At 38.9% G+C, this 15,753-nt stretch overlaps 1 protein-coding gene across 6 annotated transcripts in view; it reads right to left on the bottom strand.

Annotated features, from left to right (window-relative positions):
* Arhgap12 (Rho GTPase activating protein 12) overlaps window positions 1-15,753 on the bottom strand; it is a 105,285-nt gene that overhangs the window by 70,224 nt on the left and 19,308 nt on the right. For 5 of the 6 annotated variants that reach the window (XM_052156287.1, XM_052156286.1, XM_052156285.1 and 2 more), the window contains 2 exons: window positions 11,095-11,130; window positions 8,236-8,983 (listed from right to left, as the gene is read on the bottom strand). In XM_052156287.1, the coding sequence (XP_052012247.1) occupies window positions 8,236-8,910 (675 nt within the window). In that variant the 5' untranslated portion in view covers window positions 8,911-8,983; window positions 11,095-11,130. Of the gene's footprint in view, window positions 1-8,235; window positions 8,984-11,094; window positions 11,131-15,753 lie in introns of those variants that run through there. The other variant, XM_052156290.1, reaches the window with a different exon arrangement.

Raw genomic sequence — 15,753 nt, 5'->3', positions numbered from 1 at the left:
AGGGAGAAATAAAAATATCCTCAGATGACAGAAAACTTAGAATTTTCCCTAAATGAATAATTAAGCCTGCTGGTTCTCTAGGCAAAATAGAAATGAAGAAATGAGGAACCTGGAAGGTCAAGGAAGAAGGAAGAATTCTGAGTACTCCTCTAGAGTTTCTATGTTGTGTTTAATAGTTGCAACAAAAACAGTACACTGTGAGGGCTTCTCTGGTACTTAGGACAGTTACGAAAGGTAGGGTAAACTCATGGTTTGCTCAGATTGACAACATGACACCAGCAGAATGACAGATCATGCTGGTGTATACAAAGACTGGAGCAAACACTAAAAGACACAAATATCAGGAATACAACAAAGCATCCAAAAGAGAATTCTGAAAAATACCATAGGAAAGAAAACAGAAAATAAAATGTAAAATGGCAGATGTGAGGGTTAGCTATCAATAATAGTTCAGTATTATGTTTTCATTAGGTTTCAACAGTCTGTGTCCCTTAAAAGACAAAGATTGGCAAAAGAGGAGAAATTTAAAAGGCCTAACTACATGTTTCTATAAGAACAGATACAGCAGAGCGGTGGTGGCACATGCCTTTAATTTCAGCACTTGGGAGGCAGAGGCAGGCTGATTTCTGAGTTCGAGGCCAGCCTGGTCTACAAAGTGAGTTCCAGGACAGCCAGGGCTACACAGAGAAACCCTGTGTGGGGGGGGGGGGGGGGGACGGGGGGGGGGGGGAAGCAGATACAGTAGATCACAGCAAAGAAAGTTGCCAGAAACAGAGATGAACATTTATAAAGACATAAAATGTGCAGGAAAGTATAACAATCTGGGAAAGTGTCATGTACCAAAAGTGATGCTGAAAATATATAAACCAAAGTAGAAGGACTTGAGAAGGCAGACTTACCTACCAACAAAACTACAAAAGACAAAACACCATCAAACCTAAGGGTCTCATCAAAACTATAGACCAACAACTAGTATAATACATTATTTTAGCATCTATAGAACATATAACAAAAAAAATTTTTTTAATTAAATCACAGACAGATTGTTACCTAGGCACAAAGGAACCAAACCATAAACCAGTAATACAAAAGTGGAAAAAAGAATTCTCCAAACACTTGGAAAGTAAACAAGATGCTTCTCCAAATATACCATGAGCATGTTTAAAAAGCAAATGCTAACAGTCTTAAATGCACTGAGTACAACAGTATGAAGACAAAATACAACACTAGCTATAGAAAGCTAAAGCAGTGCTGGGGAGACTTTCGCAAGCGCTCATATTGGGAAATGGGGAAAGTTGCACAGCAATTAGCTAAGATTCCTTGATGAAGAACCTGGAACAGAACAGGAACATACCAATGACGACTGTAGCCAGGCATGGTGAGAAGTACCTTAATTTTCCTAGAGCAGTTGGGAGATCAAGGTCATTTTACTACACGGTTTACATAGTTCAAAGCCAAACAGGACTACAAAAAGTCTTGCTCCTCCTCCCCAAGAAAAGAGAAGGAAGAGAAGCAGCAGCAACAAAATTCATAACAGGAAAATGAAGAAAATCAGTGAAACAAGTACTGGGCTACTTGAAAAGATCAATGAAATAGATATCAATGAAGACACAGTACATAGTGAAATGGCAATAAAAGAATATATTGCCAGGATAGACTTGATAACTTCAATGAAACTAACCTCAAACTCCCCAAAATGAAACTGGATATTTTTAATACCCCAATAACTATTTCAAAATTTTTTCTTTTTTTTCCTATGAAAAGTAATGAACCCAGCAAGGGCTCATATTATACTTGAATCTTCCCCTTTGAACTGACTAGCCAGTGTAACTGTAAAATCAAGCGCCCACCAATGGGATGAGTTGCAGTCACCGCCTACACCAGGGATGGAAATAGAGAAACCATCTTTCCAAGCTATCCCCACTGGGCTCTAGTGCAGCATTTTTACAAAGACATTGGCTTGCCAAGCTACCTTTACTTTTTCCTGTGTCCCTTTGTCCCATACCAAGATTAGTCTCTGTTTCTAACATTATTAATGAAAGCAAACATGATACCCAAGAGGATTCAGAGGAAACTACTATCACATCATCTTACTAAGTACAAAAGAAGAAGTACTTTCCCATTCATTCTTTTGATATCCTGATTAATGAGCAACAGACCAAGCACAAGCACACAAACACACACACACACACACACACACACACACACACACACACCACAAAAGCAACATCTTTTTAATACAAAAGCAAAAGAAAACTGAATAAATTTCAGCAATATATGTACGTGTGTGTGTGTGTGTGTGTGTGTGTGTGTGCGTATTACTGACCAGTTAGATTATTCATGTGACCATAACCAAAACTAGTATTAAGAAGAATGGGCCATATTCAAAAATCATATATTAATAAGCTAAATAGCAACAAAAATGCAAAATGGCTCAGTGGAAAGTTCTTGCCACAGAGCCTGACTACCTAATTTGATTCATAAAACAATGGGAGAAGAAAATCCAGTTGTTCTGACCTCCATACACTACTCCCTACTCAACATGCACATACTAATTTTAATTTTTGTTTTTATTCACAATCTTATCAACTTCCAATTTTAGTTGAAACTTGGAGAAAATGTCAAAGTCATCACTCTCTTAACATCAAGACAAAACCAAAAGTCAGACAAAAGACAATTCATGATTTCCTACACCCATCAGAAAACCAAGGTCTCATGGCAAACTACTGCCCCAACATATGAAGGGGTAAACCCTGAGTTGCACAGGAGATGCACCTAAACAGAAACTACTAGCATGATAAACTGATTGGAATACCTAACTGAATCATGATGAATTAATGCACACACTATTGGGACTAGCCTCTGTGAGAGACCCTGGATTTTGGTGGAATTTATTTCCAAGGCAACCATGAGTCCCTTCAGTGGCTTTGACAAGAAGACAAGGTGAGCCAGTGACCAAAAGTTCCTGCTAATAAAGAACTCTAAGAAAAACAAACAAGCCAACGTCAGCAGAGTTTATCCAACCTGGAGAAAGCATTCCCCATACTCAAAGCCCTCTAAAGAGGCTTCTAGTCTCCCCTAAGGGAAAGGCTAAACCAAAGAAACCCACAGCCCAATAGCAAACAGTGTAGGCCTGAGATTTAACCACAGGATTACAGAATACTTGTGACACCTCCCTACTGTGGGCTTCAGTGGACCACAGAGGAAACAGCTCAAGAAGAACATAAAGAGGGAGCTATTAGAAGAGACTGGGCTTAGTGCCACACACTGCGATCCTTGGGAGAGGTAAGCAGGAGGAAGTGAAAGGTCAGGCTTGCGCTACACTGAGATGGTCTTAAAAGAAAATAATGGAAGGAAGGAAGGAAGGAAGGAAGGAAGGAAGGAAGGAAGGAAGGAAGGAAGGAAGGAAGGAAGGAAGGAAGGAAGGAAGGAAGGAAGGAAGGAAGAAGAAAAGAAAAGAAAAAAGAAAAGAAAAGAGAAAGGAGGGATGGAGGGAGGAGGGGAGGGGAGGGGAGGGAGTAACCCCCAACCAACCTCCCAAAATCCCCAAAGTAACAGCCAAAATCACAGATCCTAAATTTTAAGCATCTAGGATGTTCAACTACAATAAACATTAAACACAAACCAATTTCTGGCCAAATTAGCCCAACACCTTATACTACAGGTCTATTTAATTCAGTTACTATTATTTGACACATATCTCACTTTCAACTAAAAGTTGGAAGGCATACTGAAAGATAATAAAACACAATAATAAAAGCAAGTACCACAATCAGGAAACTTAAGATATGGGAGGCAGAGGCAGGCGGATATCTGTAAGTTTAAGGAAAGCCTGGTCTGCAGAGTGAGCTCCAGAACAGCCAGGGTTACACAGAGAGAACCTGTCTTAAAGGGCTTTTTTTTTAAAAAAAAAAAAAAAAAAAAAAAAAGGAAATTGCATCTTTATTTCATATTTTACATAAAAAGTAATTCAGAATAATTAAAAACCTCACTATACAAGTGTCAGTAGAAGGCACAAAGTCCATCATCATGAGCTCAGATCTGGCAATGAACTCTTGGATATGACAACAAAAGCACCAGCAACTGTTTTCCTAGAGCATCATACCTACCAGAAAATCCAGATTCTCAAATTGCAAGCCTGTATGTTTGCGCAAATCAAGTGTTTCAAATACATCCTGCTTTGTGTATGTGTGTACTTATGAAGACACACACACACACACACACACCCTAGTGATTCTGTTTCTTCAAATATACCTAAAATTACTATGGCATGCATAGAGAACCAATAAACTGGAGTTCGTCAAAATGAAACGCTGGTTCTGGGAAAGATCTAACCAAAAGGATGAAAAGCTACACAACAGAGTAAAATCTGTGCAAGCCATCTGACAGATGACTTAGTATTCCAGACTATTAAGAACTCTCAAACAGTCTATCTAAATGGGAAGTGGTGAAGGAGCCGGGGAGATGGCTCAATAGATAAGGGGAAGGAGTGATGAAGCAATACAGGAAAAGCAGCTACAAATGGGGGAAATACAAGCAAATCTAAATTCTGGGGAAGATGGCTCAGCAAGCAGAAGTGCTGACTACACAAGCCTGATGATGACTGGAGTCTGAATCCTTTGAGCCTTTGTAAAAAGCTGGATGCACCAGAGGTGGTGGCCTATGCCTTTCTTTAATCCCAGCACTTGGGAGGCAGAGGCAGACAAATGTGAGTTTGTAGCCAGCATGGTGAGTGAGTTCCAAGACAGCCAAAGATACCAGAAAAACTGTTTCCAAAACAAACAAACAAAAAGCTAGATGTAACAGTATCTTATGCCAGCATACTCCTAGGGCAAGATGGGAGGCAGAGACAAGAGATTTTCTCAGGCCAGCTAGCCTGGAATATACAGTACAGAGGTGAACAAGAGGCCATGCCTCAAAAACAAGATGTAAGGCAAGCAAAGCGGCTGAGGCATGTGGGTGCCATACACACACACATACACACACACACACACATATACATATAAATTAAATGATGATAGAAAAGACTTAGCAGTGAATCTGAAGCCATGACCTTAACAAACATGCTTTGTAGAGGGTCATGAAAAAGTACAAAGAGTAAGTATGAAGAGCGTACATTTTTATAGCAATGTTTAAAATGTTTAAAAGAAATGTTTGTACTATACCAGGAGAAAGGCAATTGTCAACACAGACATTTTGATAGTGGGAATAAAAGTAGAAATAATGACAATCACAGCAGCAAGTGTGGTTTACTGAGAATCTGTTAACAGACAACATTCAAAGTATTCCCCTCACTAATCCTCAAATCCTGTTACTCACACGTATGTGCAGTCTCCCACAGAAAAGAGGGGTGAGCTGCAAAATCAACAGGATATGACAGTAGGATTTCCAGGATCAGGAACTGGAGATCTACCACATTTCTACTGTTCATTGCTCATTCTGGGGAAGTCTACTTGCTACATTCAAACAACTATGAAGAGGCTTAACTATAGCAACACTGTAAGCAAGGCATTACAAGTAATTCTCCATCACAGCTTGGCTTGCCTAAGACTGCAGCCTCAAGAGAACCCAAGCTTCCACTGATGTACTGACTCACAGAAGCAGAGAAAGCTGATAAATTTGGTAGTTAATTAAGCAGCAATAGATGTCCAATGCCCTTACTATGTGCCTCAACATCTCTGTGACTACTCCTTAACAGGTTAAGGAACTTAACTCAGGACAAGGGAGGTGGCTCAGCAGTTAAGAGCTCTTGCAGAGGACCAGGGCTTTGTTCCTAGAACAAACACGATGGCTCACAACCATCCATAACTCCAGTTCCAGGAAATCTGTCACCTTCTCTTCTGACCTCTGCAGCACCAGGCATACAGATAGTACACATAAATACATGCAGATAAAACACTCATACATATAAAGTAAATGAAATATCCTTCCATTTAAAACATAGCTCAGGGGTAAAGTGTTTGCCTAGTATACATGAAGGTCCAAGGTTCACCCTGAGCATTACAAAATGAGTAAAATAAAGCTAACTGCCTCCCCACCCCCACTCCAAGTATCACACAGCTGGCAAGTGCTGGAATCAGATAAAAATGAAAGCTGGCATAACTGACTACTATGCAAATGTGCTCCCTATTTCTATATTACAGCTTTTTTTGTATTTTGTTTGGGAACTTACTTTCTGCTGTTAAGTATAAAGCAAAGTGATCTGATAAGACCAGAGCAAAGTACAAGTGAAATCAGAAAAAAAAAAAAAAAGAAAATGCAAAAGATTTGAGACCATTGCCATGGAGAGCTAAGAGCCTGCCAAAAAATTCTTTATAAGGCTTTCAAACCATGCTAGGCCCATTAAAGATCAGGAGCCATGAACTTCCAGTGCAGGAAACTTAAGATGATTATAACCAAAAGAACAGGGGATTGCTTGTGAAATAATATAAAATGTAGTTTCAGCTGTGAAACAATTATTATGGCTGGATAGAATAGGAAACACATCCTTCCCAGGGCCTCCAGGTTCCATAAGGAAGTAACTACAAACATAAACCCTTCAGAAGCACCTCTCTCCATGCATATGTATGTCTGCATATATGTAAACACACACATATTTTAAAGACAGTGTCTCACTAGGTAGCTCTGGCTGCTACGGAACTTGCTATTTAGACCATCCTGGCTTCAGCTCAGAGATCTGCCTACCTCTGCCTCCTGAGTGCTAGGATTAAAGGTGTGCCTCAGCAAACACTACACAGTCTACATCAAAGTATCACACTAAAACTGAGGATCACAGAAGACAGTGATAGTGCTACTTCATGCCTTAATCTCAAACACTGGAAATTTCTCTACAGAATCTTCTCTTTTCCTATATCCTCTCAAAAATGCTATCAACAGTTACAACTTACAGAACTAGACAATACCTAAGAGCAGTCTAATCATTAACTGACTTGACCTGAATAATTTTATTATAAGAGGTAAGAGTTTAGCTCAGAGCTGGAGAGATGGCTCAGCAGTTAAGAGAACCGATTATTCTTCCAGAGGTCCTGAGTTCAATTACCAGTAACCACATGGTGGCTTACAACCATCTGTAATGAGATCTGATGTGTGTGTGAAGACAGCTACAGTGTACCCATATAAATCTTTAAAAGGGGGGGGGGGAGGTAGCTCAGCAGTGTAGCTATTAAGCCCTATTAAGCCCAAGACTTAGAGTTAAGTTCCCAGCATCGTGTCAAACAAAACGAAACAACACAAATAAGCAAAACAAAATAGCCAAGCAAGCAAAAAGGAGTTAGAGGGAGGGTCTCTTCACCACAAACCAACAAAAAGCAAACAAACAAACACCTCAGAGGGGAAAGAAACACAACTTCAGACCAAATAGTTGTTTTTAAATTTCTTTTAAACTAAAGATAAAAACTTACATAAAAATCAGAATTGTTGGGCTGGAAAGATGACTCAGTGCAGTGGTTAAGAGCACTGATTGCTCAGAGGTCTGAGTTCAAGTCCCAGCAACCACATGGTGGCTCACAACCATCTGTAACCATATGACAGTGTATTCACATACATTAAATAAACTCTTTAAAAAAAAAATCAGAATTGCCCAAACACATGCCCAATTTCATAATGTGCTTTTTAAATGACTTTGTTTGAAAAATAAAGTAGCATACACAATCTGAAAAGAAAGTTAGATAGGGGCAAAAAAGAAAGACCAAGCCTGTAACGCCATTCTTTCTGGTCCAGTATTCACTCCCATCAAGGGGAAATACTTCAGGCACAAACATTATGACTGGAAATACAGTTATTCAGCCTATACTGCATGGTGTTCCAGGGTAAGTTTCAATAAGCAAGTTAGCCACTAATATGCCAGTGGCATCTTTCCCATATTTACACGTAAGTACTTGCTAGCAACAAGTCAAAAAGTGCAACCAGAAAACAAAACCTATTTTCTCCTAAAGAAAGAATCACCTACTGCTAGAAGGAAACGCTTCCTACCTACTGCCATCAGTAAGGAGAAAAAAATATTTTCAGACTCAAAGTAACTCCCAGTACACATATATGTCAGAATTATGAATACCACATAGGGATTCTCTATGAATGTCACAACCTATTTCACATTTTTTATGCTCTTTAAATCAGGATAAACTCCATGTGTTCTGAACATATAAAGCGAAACAACTAAATTCACAACACTATGACTTTAATTAAAATATCATTTTTATTTCAGCAAATTCGCATTTCCCCAGCCTTTTCTCTTACCCGCATCTGCTCAGTGGAGCTGCTGCTAAGTTCATCTCCAGATTCAGAATCCTGGTGCGTTCTTTCCGAGCCTTCGCCAGCTGAGTCACATGACTGTTCCTGAGAGAAGCTAGTCTTCTCTACATCCAAGAACTCTGGCCCGGGAAAATGACCAAATAAGCGTGTCCTATTCTGGCTGGAAACTTTAGGAGAATGTGAGTCACTGTTAAACTTTCCGTTATTATGGGTCAGGTCCAGGCTTAGGTTGAGAGTCTGGCCTGAATTATAATTGGATCCGAAATTCTGATTGGCATCACGAATAAGACCTGTTCCTTGAACAGATGATGGCTTTCCAAAACTTGAAAGCTCGGGCATTTTGTTGACATTTTCTGTTGATCTCTGGAGATGCAAACTCTGAATTGTCTTCACAGAGCTATTTGGCAGTCCCGCTGCCTGCTTCACAGGCGGCATCAGCGCTTTACGAGTGACCTCCTTGACATACTGTGCTGGCACATAAAATGCTTTCGAGTTCTCATCAGGTCTGACTTGCCACCAGTCATCATTGGTCTTCTTCACCAGGAGGTAGCGCTCCCCTTGTCTGATCACAATCTTCCTGTCCTTTGCTTCATACTCATAATCATACTCCACCTCAATATACGCTTGTCCTGCAGCAATCTTCCCACTTCTCTCAGCCATGTCTACTCAGTAATACTCTCAAAACTGATAGCATGTCACATTATGTCATGTGCCTCGATGAATTAACATAACACTATTATTTAAGCAGAGAAAGAATAAAGAAAAAATTAATGTAATGTAAATTTCACACTCATAAACATTACACATACCATTTAAAAATCCTTTCTTCAAAACTCCATAAAGTAAGCATGTCTAGTAATACACATATCAACCTACATTTAAGACATTTTCATTCTAGTTCTTCAGTTATTTACAATCTAAGAGGACAGAGTAAGCACTGTTGTACTGGTGTAAACTGTCCCATACAGTCAAGTCCTCACCTCAGGATTTATAAAGGTGGTCTTATCTGAAAATAATGGTCTTTGCAGATGGAAGATTAAGACAAGGTCTTTATGGTGGTTTGAATTAAAATGCCCTCTCCTCCCCCCCCCCCCCCAGCACATAGGGTGTAGCATTATTTTGGAGTAGGTGTGGCCTTGTTAAAGGAATAGTGTTACTGGAGGGTTGGCTTTGAGGTTTCAGAAGCTCAGGCCAGGCTCACTCTCGGTTGATCCTGATGCAGAACTCTCAGTTACCTCTCCTTACCATGTCTACCTTTGTGCCACCAAGCTTTCCACCATGAAGATAATGAAGTAAACCTCTGAACTGTAAGCCAGCCCCAATTAAATGTTCTCCTTTATAAGAGTTACTGTGGTTATGGTGTCTCTTCACAGCAATAAAAACCCTAAGATAGTCATATTTGATAAGAGTGACACTATAATCCCCATGTCGGTATCTTTTTGTTATATGTACTATATAGTGTGTGTGCTCTTGTATACGTTTTTATGTGTGTTTGAGCACACATGTGGTGCATGTTAATATGGAGGCTCAAGGTATAGAGGCTCCCTCTATTACTCTCCAGGATATCTCACTAAACAGAGGTTTGGCTAGTCTGGCTGGCCAGCTTGCTCTGAGGATTCTGTCTACACCTTCCATGTGCTGGAATTATAGGCTGGCTGCCACCTATTCAGCTAGGGATCGGAACTCTAGTGCTCAGAGTTGTGTAGCAAGTACTTTACCAGATAAGCCTTCTCCCCAACCCTCTAGCTGTGCCCCCTCCCATGTCTTTAAAACTGAAGGAGACAGATTTAGAAACAGGGAAAGAAGGGTAGGGATATAGGCAGTGTGCTTGTCTAGCATGCAGAAAGGCCTAAATTCAATCCCCAGCAACATATCAACAAAGCATAGCTGTGTAAATCTGTAATTCTAGCACTTGGAAAGTGGAGTCCGAGGACCTCTAAGTTCAAGTTCATTCTGTCAGGTCCGAAAGAAACCCAAAACAAGGCTCACAGTACCCATGGCTCCTCCCAGCACTTCTTAGCCCAACCCCTCTCCTAAAACTCTCAGCTCAGGGATTGGGCTTCCCTTCCTTCAGCCAGCTCCTCATTTCTATATAAACCTGCTCTTTTGGCCACAGGCTTTCTTGGTCAGCTTGCCCTCTCTTCTCTTCTTTCTTCCTCTCACTTCTCTCTCTTCTCGTAGACCAGTTTAGTCTGAACCCTTCCAGATATCTCCAGCTAAGCTCTCCCTCATATCTACAATAAAATCCTTCTCCTCAACTATACCTAAGAGCAATTAGGTAAATCCTCATTTTCATTCACATCCTAGGCTACAAAGCAAGTTTGTTGTCAGCTTGGACTTTGAGAGACTGCTTCCAAATAAATAATAATAATAAAGGGAGGAAGCAAAGGAGGAAAGGAAAGAGGAAAACAAAACAGAAGAGCCAAACAGAAGACATGGGCAGAAACCGGCAGAATATCAAGGACTCCCAGCAACAAGAAGCTATGATGAAGCAAGGCAGATCAAAGAATGCCAACATTAACACTTTGGTAATTCTGAATAAAGGTTCTCATCTTGTAGCCCAGGCTAACTTCATCAAGATCTGCTGCCTGAGCCACCCACTTACAATACAGTCTAAGTATCACTGATGCAAAATTTTAAAATCTTGAAACTTTCTCAGCACTAACATGGCATAGGTCAAAAATTCCATGCAAGTTCCCATGTGATGGGTTGTTATACATTGTGTGTAAAAACAACCATTCTTTTGAGGCCTATAGTCTCTAAGATAAAGCTAGTAAGCTGAGATGGTAAATTAATAAATTAATAAATACAATTACACTGTTTCAAAAAAAAAAGTAAGCTTACCTTGGAAGGCTGTAAACACCTGGTGTCTCATTAAACCTAAAAATTAAATAAAAAAATTTATATCTCTAAACAAGATTCCTTAAAGACTAAGCACATAATGTGTATAATTTTGGAAGAATAATTTTTATGGCAGTGATAAGGACCACAAGGCAGTGTCATATATCTGACTTTTCAGTGCCACATTTTAACAAATCCACTTGGGGCCATGGAGATGAATTCTGCCACTGCCTTTGCCTGCTGCCTCTACTGCCTCAACATCCTTTACTTTTATTCTGACAAACAGTGCTTACATGATAAACAAATTTGATAAACGTTTAAGATAATTGCTTCTCTAAGTTTATGGTATTGAGTGGAAATAGAGAATAATGATATCTATGTTTAAAGTTATTAGGAATCCTAACACATTTCCCCCCACAGTCACTTACTCTTTATAAGAGAAACAGACACTGCAATGCTTCTTTTTCAAAGAAAAGTTTTAAACCAAATGATCGACCCCACCAATCAAGACACCTAGGTGAGACACACCTATAGTATAGACTGTCACTTGTGCTGTGTTCTTATCAAAAGCATATTTCAGCCGGACATAGCAGCATATGCCTTTAATCCCACCACTTGAGCAGCAAGAGGCAGGCCTAGCCTAGTCTACACAGTAAGTTACAGGACATCCAGAGCTACATAGTAAGACCCAGTCTAAAAAAAATATAAGAAAAAAAGCATATTTCATTTCATGCAATTACTGGGAAACACATAAATCCAGAAGGCAAAACATTCCATTAGATATAGAAATAAACTTTTCAGAGTCAATGTCATGAAAAATGGAAAGGGGAAAAGATTCCTCAAGACTAGACATTTTTATAAACAAAACTGATTAGTTAGGAGTACCTAAAATTTACTATATCCAAAATCTACTTGCAGTCTATACATTACCCTTATCCTGCCCAATTTGCTCATCATAGTAAAGAGCACTTCCAACCTTTGGACTGTTCAGTCTCTGCTTTCATGTATTAGTACACTTCAGTCATTCTGTGTTTTAACCTTATATAAAGTTTTCACAACTTTTCGAAAATTCCTCCTGAGGGTAACAGAGTTGGCCTAGCAATTAAGACCTGCTGCTCTTCCAAAGGACTTGAGTTCAGATTAGCATCCACCTTGGGTGGCTCACAGATGTCTAGAACTCTAAGTCTAGGGGATCCAATGCCTTCTTTTGGCTTCCATGGGCCATAATACACACACACACACACACACACACACACACACACACGCACACGCACACGCACACGCACACGCGCGCACACACGCACACGCGCACACACACGCACACGCGCGCACACACACACACACACACACACACACACACACAGTGGTGCCTAAGATGTCAGTGAAGCTGAAAAATGCTGTCATAGTATTCTAAAATCCTAGGGTAACATGTTACTCATTTTTCTGGTAATACAGATGTACAGACACCTACCACACTGCAGTATAGTATAAAAGCCATAATACAAATATGCAGAGCATAGTACTTGATGATAATAAATTACTGTAATAGTTGTTTTTACTACATTTTATTGATACTTTAGAAACTATCATCTAATACATATATTTACGTATTTTTAAAAGTTCTTACAGCGGTAATGTAATGTATGCCATGTAATGTTGGCAGCACCCTCATACATCTTGTGTTTACCACATTACCTACTGCATCAAAAGACCACATGAAATAAGTAAGCATCCACTGTGTGTAAACACACTAACAGTCCAATGAGGGAATCAGCCAATGACAGATCTCACAATTCGACTGGTTGGCACAGGAAATATAACTGTACTTTATCCTTTAATGAACTGGGTTTTCTTTTTTTGCAAGGAAACATAAAATAAGAAGTACCTTTGAAGATAGGGATATGAATATGGAGACATGCAGCTACTTTTCACAAGATTACTATAGCTTAGAAACATCAGGACTGGTCAGATAGTGTTTCATTTTACGCTACTGTAGAGAGACTGTGGCACTGGAGAACAGCAATCAGTTACAGGCCAATCCATGTTCTCTCTTTACTGCCAGGCTTTATGACTGCACCCACCCTAGTGACTACAAAGCGAAGTATGCAGAAACAGGGAGAAAGAGCTTTAAACAAGGGAGTCAATTTCACTAATTCAAAATAAGACATCCAATCTACAGTTTTAGATAAAGGCAATGAGATGAGGGAAAGCAAGTAAATATAGGAGTTAAATAATATAATCTATGTAAAAAGGTAGTCACATGCCAAGGTAGATGAAAGGAACAAGAAGACACATGGTAATGAGGAAGAGAAACTACAGATAAATTATTACTCCAAACAGAGGTAAGAGGAAGGAAATGAAACTGGAAAACAATAAATAACTGTTAAAACCATAAATACCTAAGAAACTACATAGCATATTGTACAATGCAAATAATTCTAAGAAAAATCAGATAAAATGAAGTCTTACTGTAAAGAATACCTTGAAAGAGACTAAGATATTCATAACTATAAAAAACAGATCTAAGTGAAAATCCTATATAACTGTGTGAGTCATTTATTCTATTTTGTTTAAGACTAGGCTACAGTAAAATGAAAGTTTACTTTGATTTGGATTTATTTCTTCCTCTTCTCCTTAAATCAGGTATGAAGCTATGTATTCTGATAACTTTAGATAGGATTCTGCTTATTTAACTAGAGAATACTCTCACCAGAACACTCCTGAAATGAAACCTATTCAGTACTTATCACCACGTGCCTCTGTCCATGCTCACACCAAACACAAACTGCTAAGCACCCAATCACCAGAACATTCAATTTCTGCATGTCTTCTGCTTTGAACAACCCCCTGCTTTTCTCAGCAATTTTTTAAATGTTCACATGAGACTTTCAAGCTTCTTGCAAGTCTACTTCCTCCCATGTTGCAATCAATTCTTCCTTATGTTTCAACAAACACATATACATACATCTTTTGTATGTATGGAGAAAAGATGGAAGAGGGTGTGTGTGTGTGTGTGTGTGTGTGTGTGTGTGTGTGTGCTGGCCACAGGCTCACATTCCTATAGAGGTCAAAGGACAACCTTAGATATTTCTCAGGTACAATCTATCATTTTGTTTGTTTTGCCTTGAGATAGAATCCAACAAAATAGCTATGTCTTAGAACTTGCTATGTAGACTAGGCTGGCCTCAAACTCATAAATATCCAATGAAACATGTGAAGCACCACACCAGGCTTTGTTTTGTTTTGTTTTTTGAGATAGGGCCTCTCACTGGTATGGAATGCGCCACGTAGTCCAGGCTGGCTGACCAGCAAGCCCCAAGGATGCACTCACTCCATCTCCACTGGGCTGGATTAATCACATGCCACTGTGCCTGGCTTTTTCTGTGAGTTCTGTAGAGCAAACTTAGGTTTCCAGCCATTTGATGAGCCCATCACATCTACCACTGCTCTATCCTCAGCTCACTTAATATTTTCCATCACGCTACTTTATCATCTGATAATCTCTTTTTCCCATCTGTTAAATTTTTTAATAGTCTTTTTCGTGTAAATTACTAAGAAGCTTACCACAAATTATACAGATTAGCAAATGTTACCTTCCTCCCAAAGGACATCTGCTTTAACCAACTATATCTTACTAGATATATCAAAAACAATAATAAACAAAAAAATAAAATTTTAAGAGAAACAAAAACTTAAGTAAATAATCTATAACTAAGAGGTTTATAATTTAAGACTAATCCACATATGCATAACCCATGCAGTAATTCTGATACTCTAGTAATTAGAATGATAAAATGCTAATATGCAGCAAGCATGTAAATATTAAGCAATCTAAAAATATCAAAGCTGAATCACTAATGCTTGGCACTATGTTCTCTGCAATAATAAAATGAGGCTACGGCATACTATTATTGGTAGTAGAACACTTCTCCAACATGTATGAGACCCACAAAACAAATAATGAATAAAAGAACTAGAGGTGGGAGTTAGTACCAGTAAGATGAAGATAAGAAAAATGAGGGACAAGTGTGACTAGATATACTACATACATGTACAAAATTGTCTTAAGAGTAAATCAATTTTTAATTTCTTAAAGAAAAAAAAACTGGAGATGTAACTTAGTTGGTAGACTGCTTGTGTGCCTAGTATGTACCCAAACACCATAAAAGGGGAAAAAATAAGAATAAAATAATAATCCCCAAACGAGCACATAAAAAAAAAATTTTAATGAGCAAGGCAACAACAAAATTCACAAGGTACCAGCAGAAGAAATTATTCTACCAACTAGTTCTCTAAGTTGTACATTTGTAATCATTAGCCAGTATTAAGCTCAAGTTTTTTTCTTAACGAATCCCAGCTAAGAATGAACAGATAAACAATATAAATTATGTCTCTGAATTAAAACAGGCAATGTAATGCAGGAAAGGCGAATATCATAAACTAGTCTGGCTGTTAAAAAAAAAAAGCAAAAATGGGATAGGAAATGAGTTGTTAGTTATAAAGTGGTACAGGAGGCAACAGCGGAGAACCAATGAAGGAACCGCAAAAGCAAGACCTAAGCATGAAACAAAAATGAGGTAACAGCAAAAGCAGCATTTGGAGCAATAAGCATTTTAATAAAAAAGAAATACGTAAACCAAGCCTTTAATCCCAGACAGAGGC

Source organism: Apodemus sylvaticus, chromosome 14 (assembly GCF_947179515.1).
Source record: "Apodemus sylvaticus chromosome 14, mApoSyl1.1, whole genome shotgun sequence".
NCBI classification, from domain to species: Eukaryota; Metazoa; Chordata; class Mammalia; order Rodentia; family Muridae; genus Apodemus; species Apodemus sylvaticus.
The sequence above is the reverse complement of the archived record's forward strand: the minus strand, read 5'-3'. Positions and strand labels throughout refer to the sequence as shown.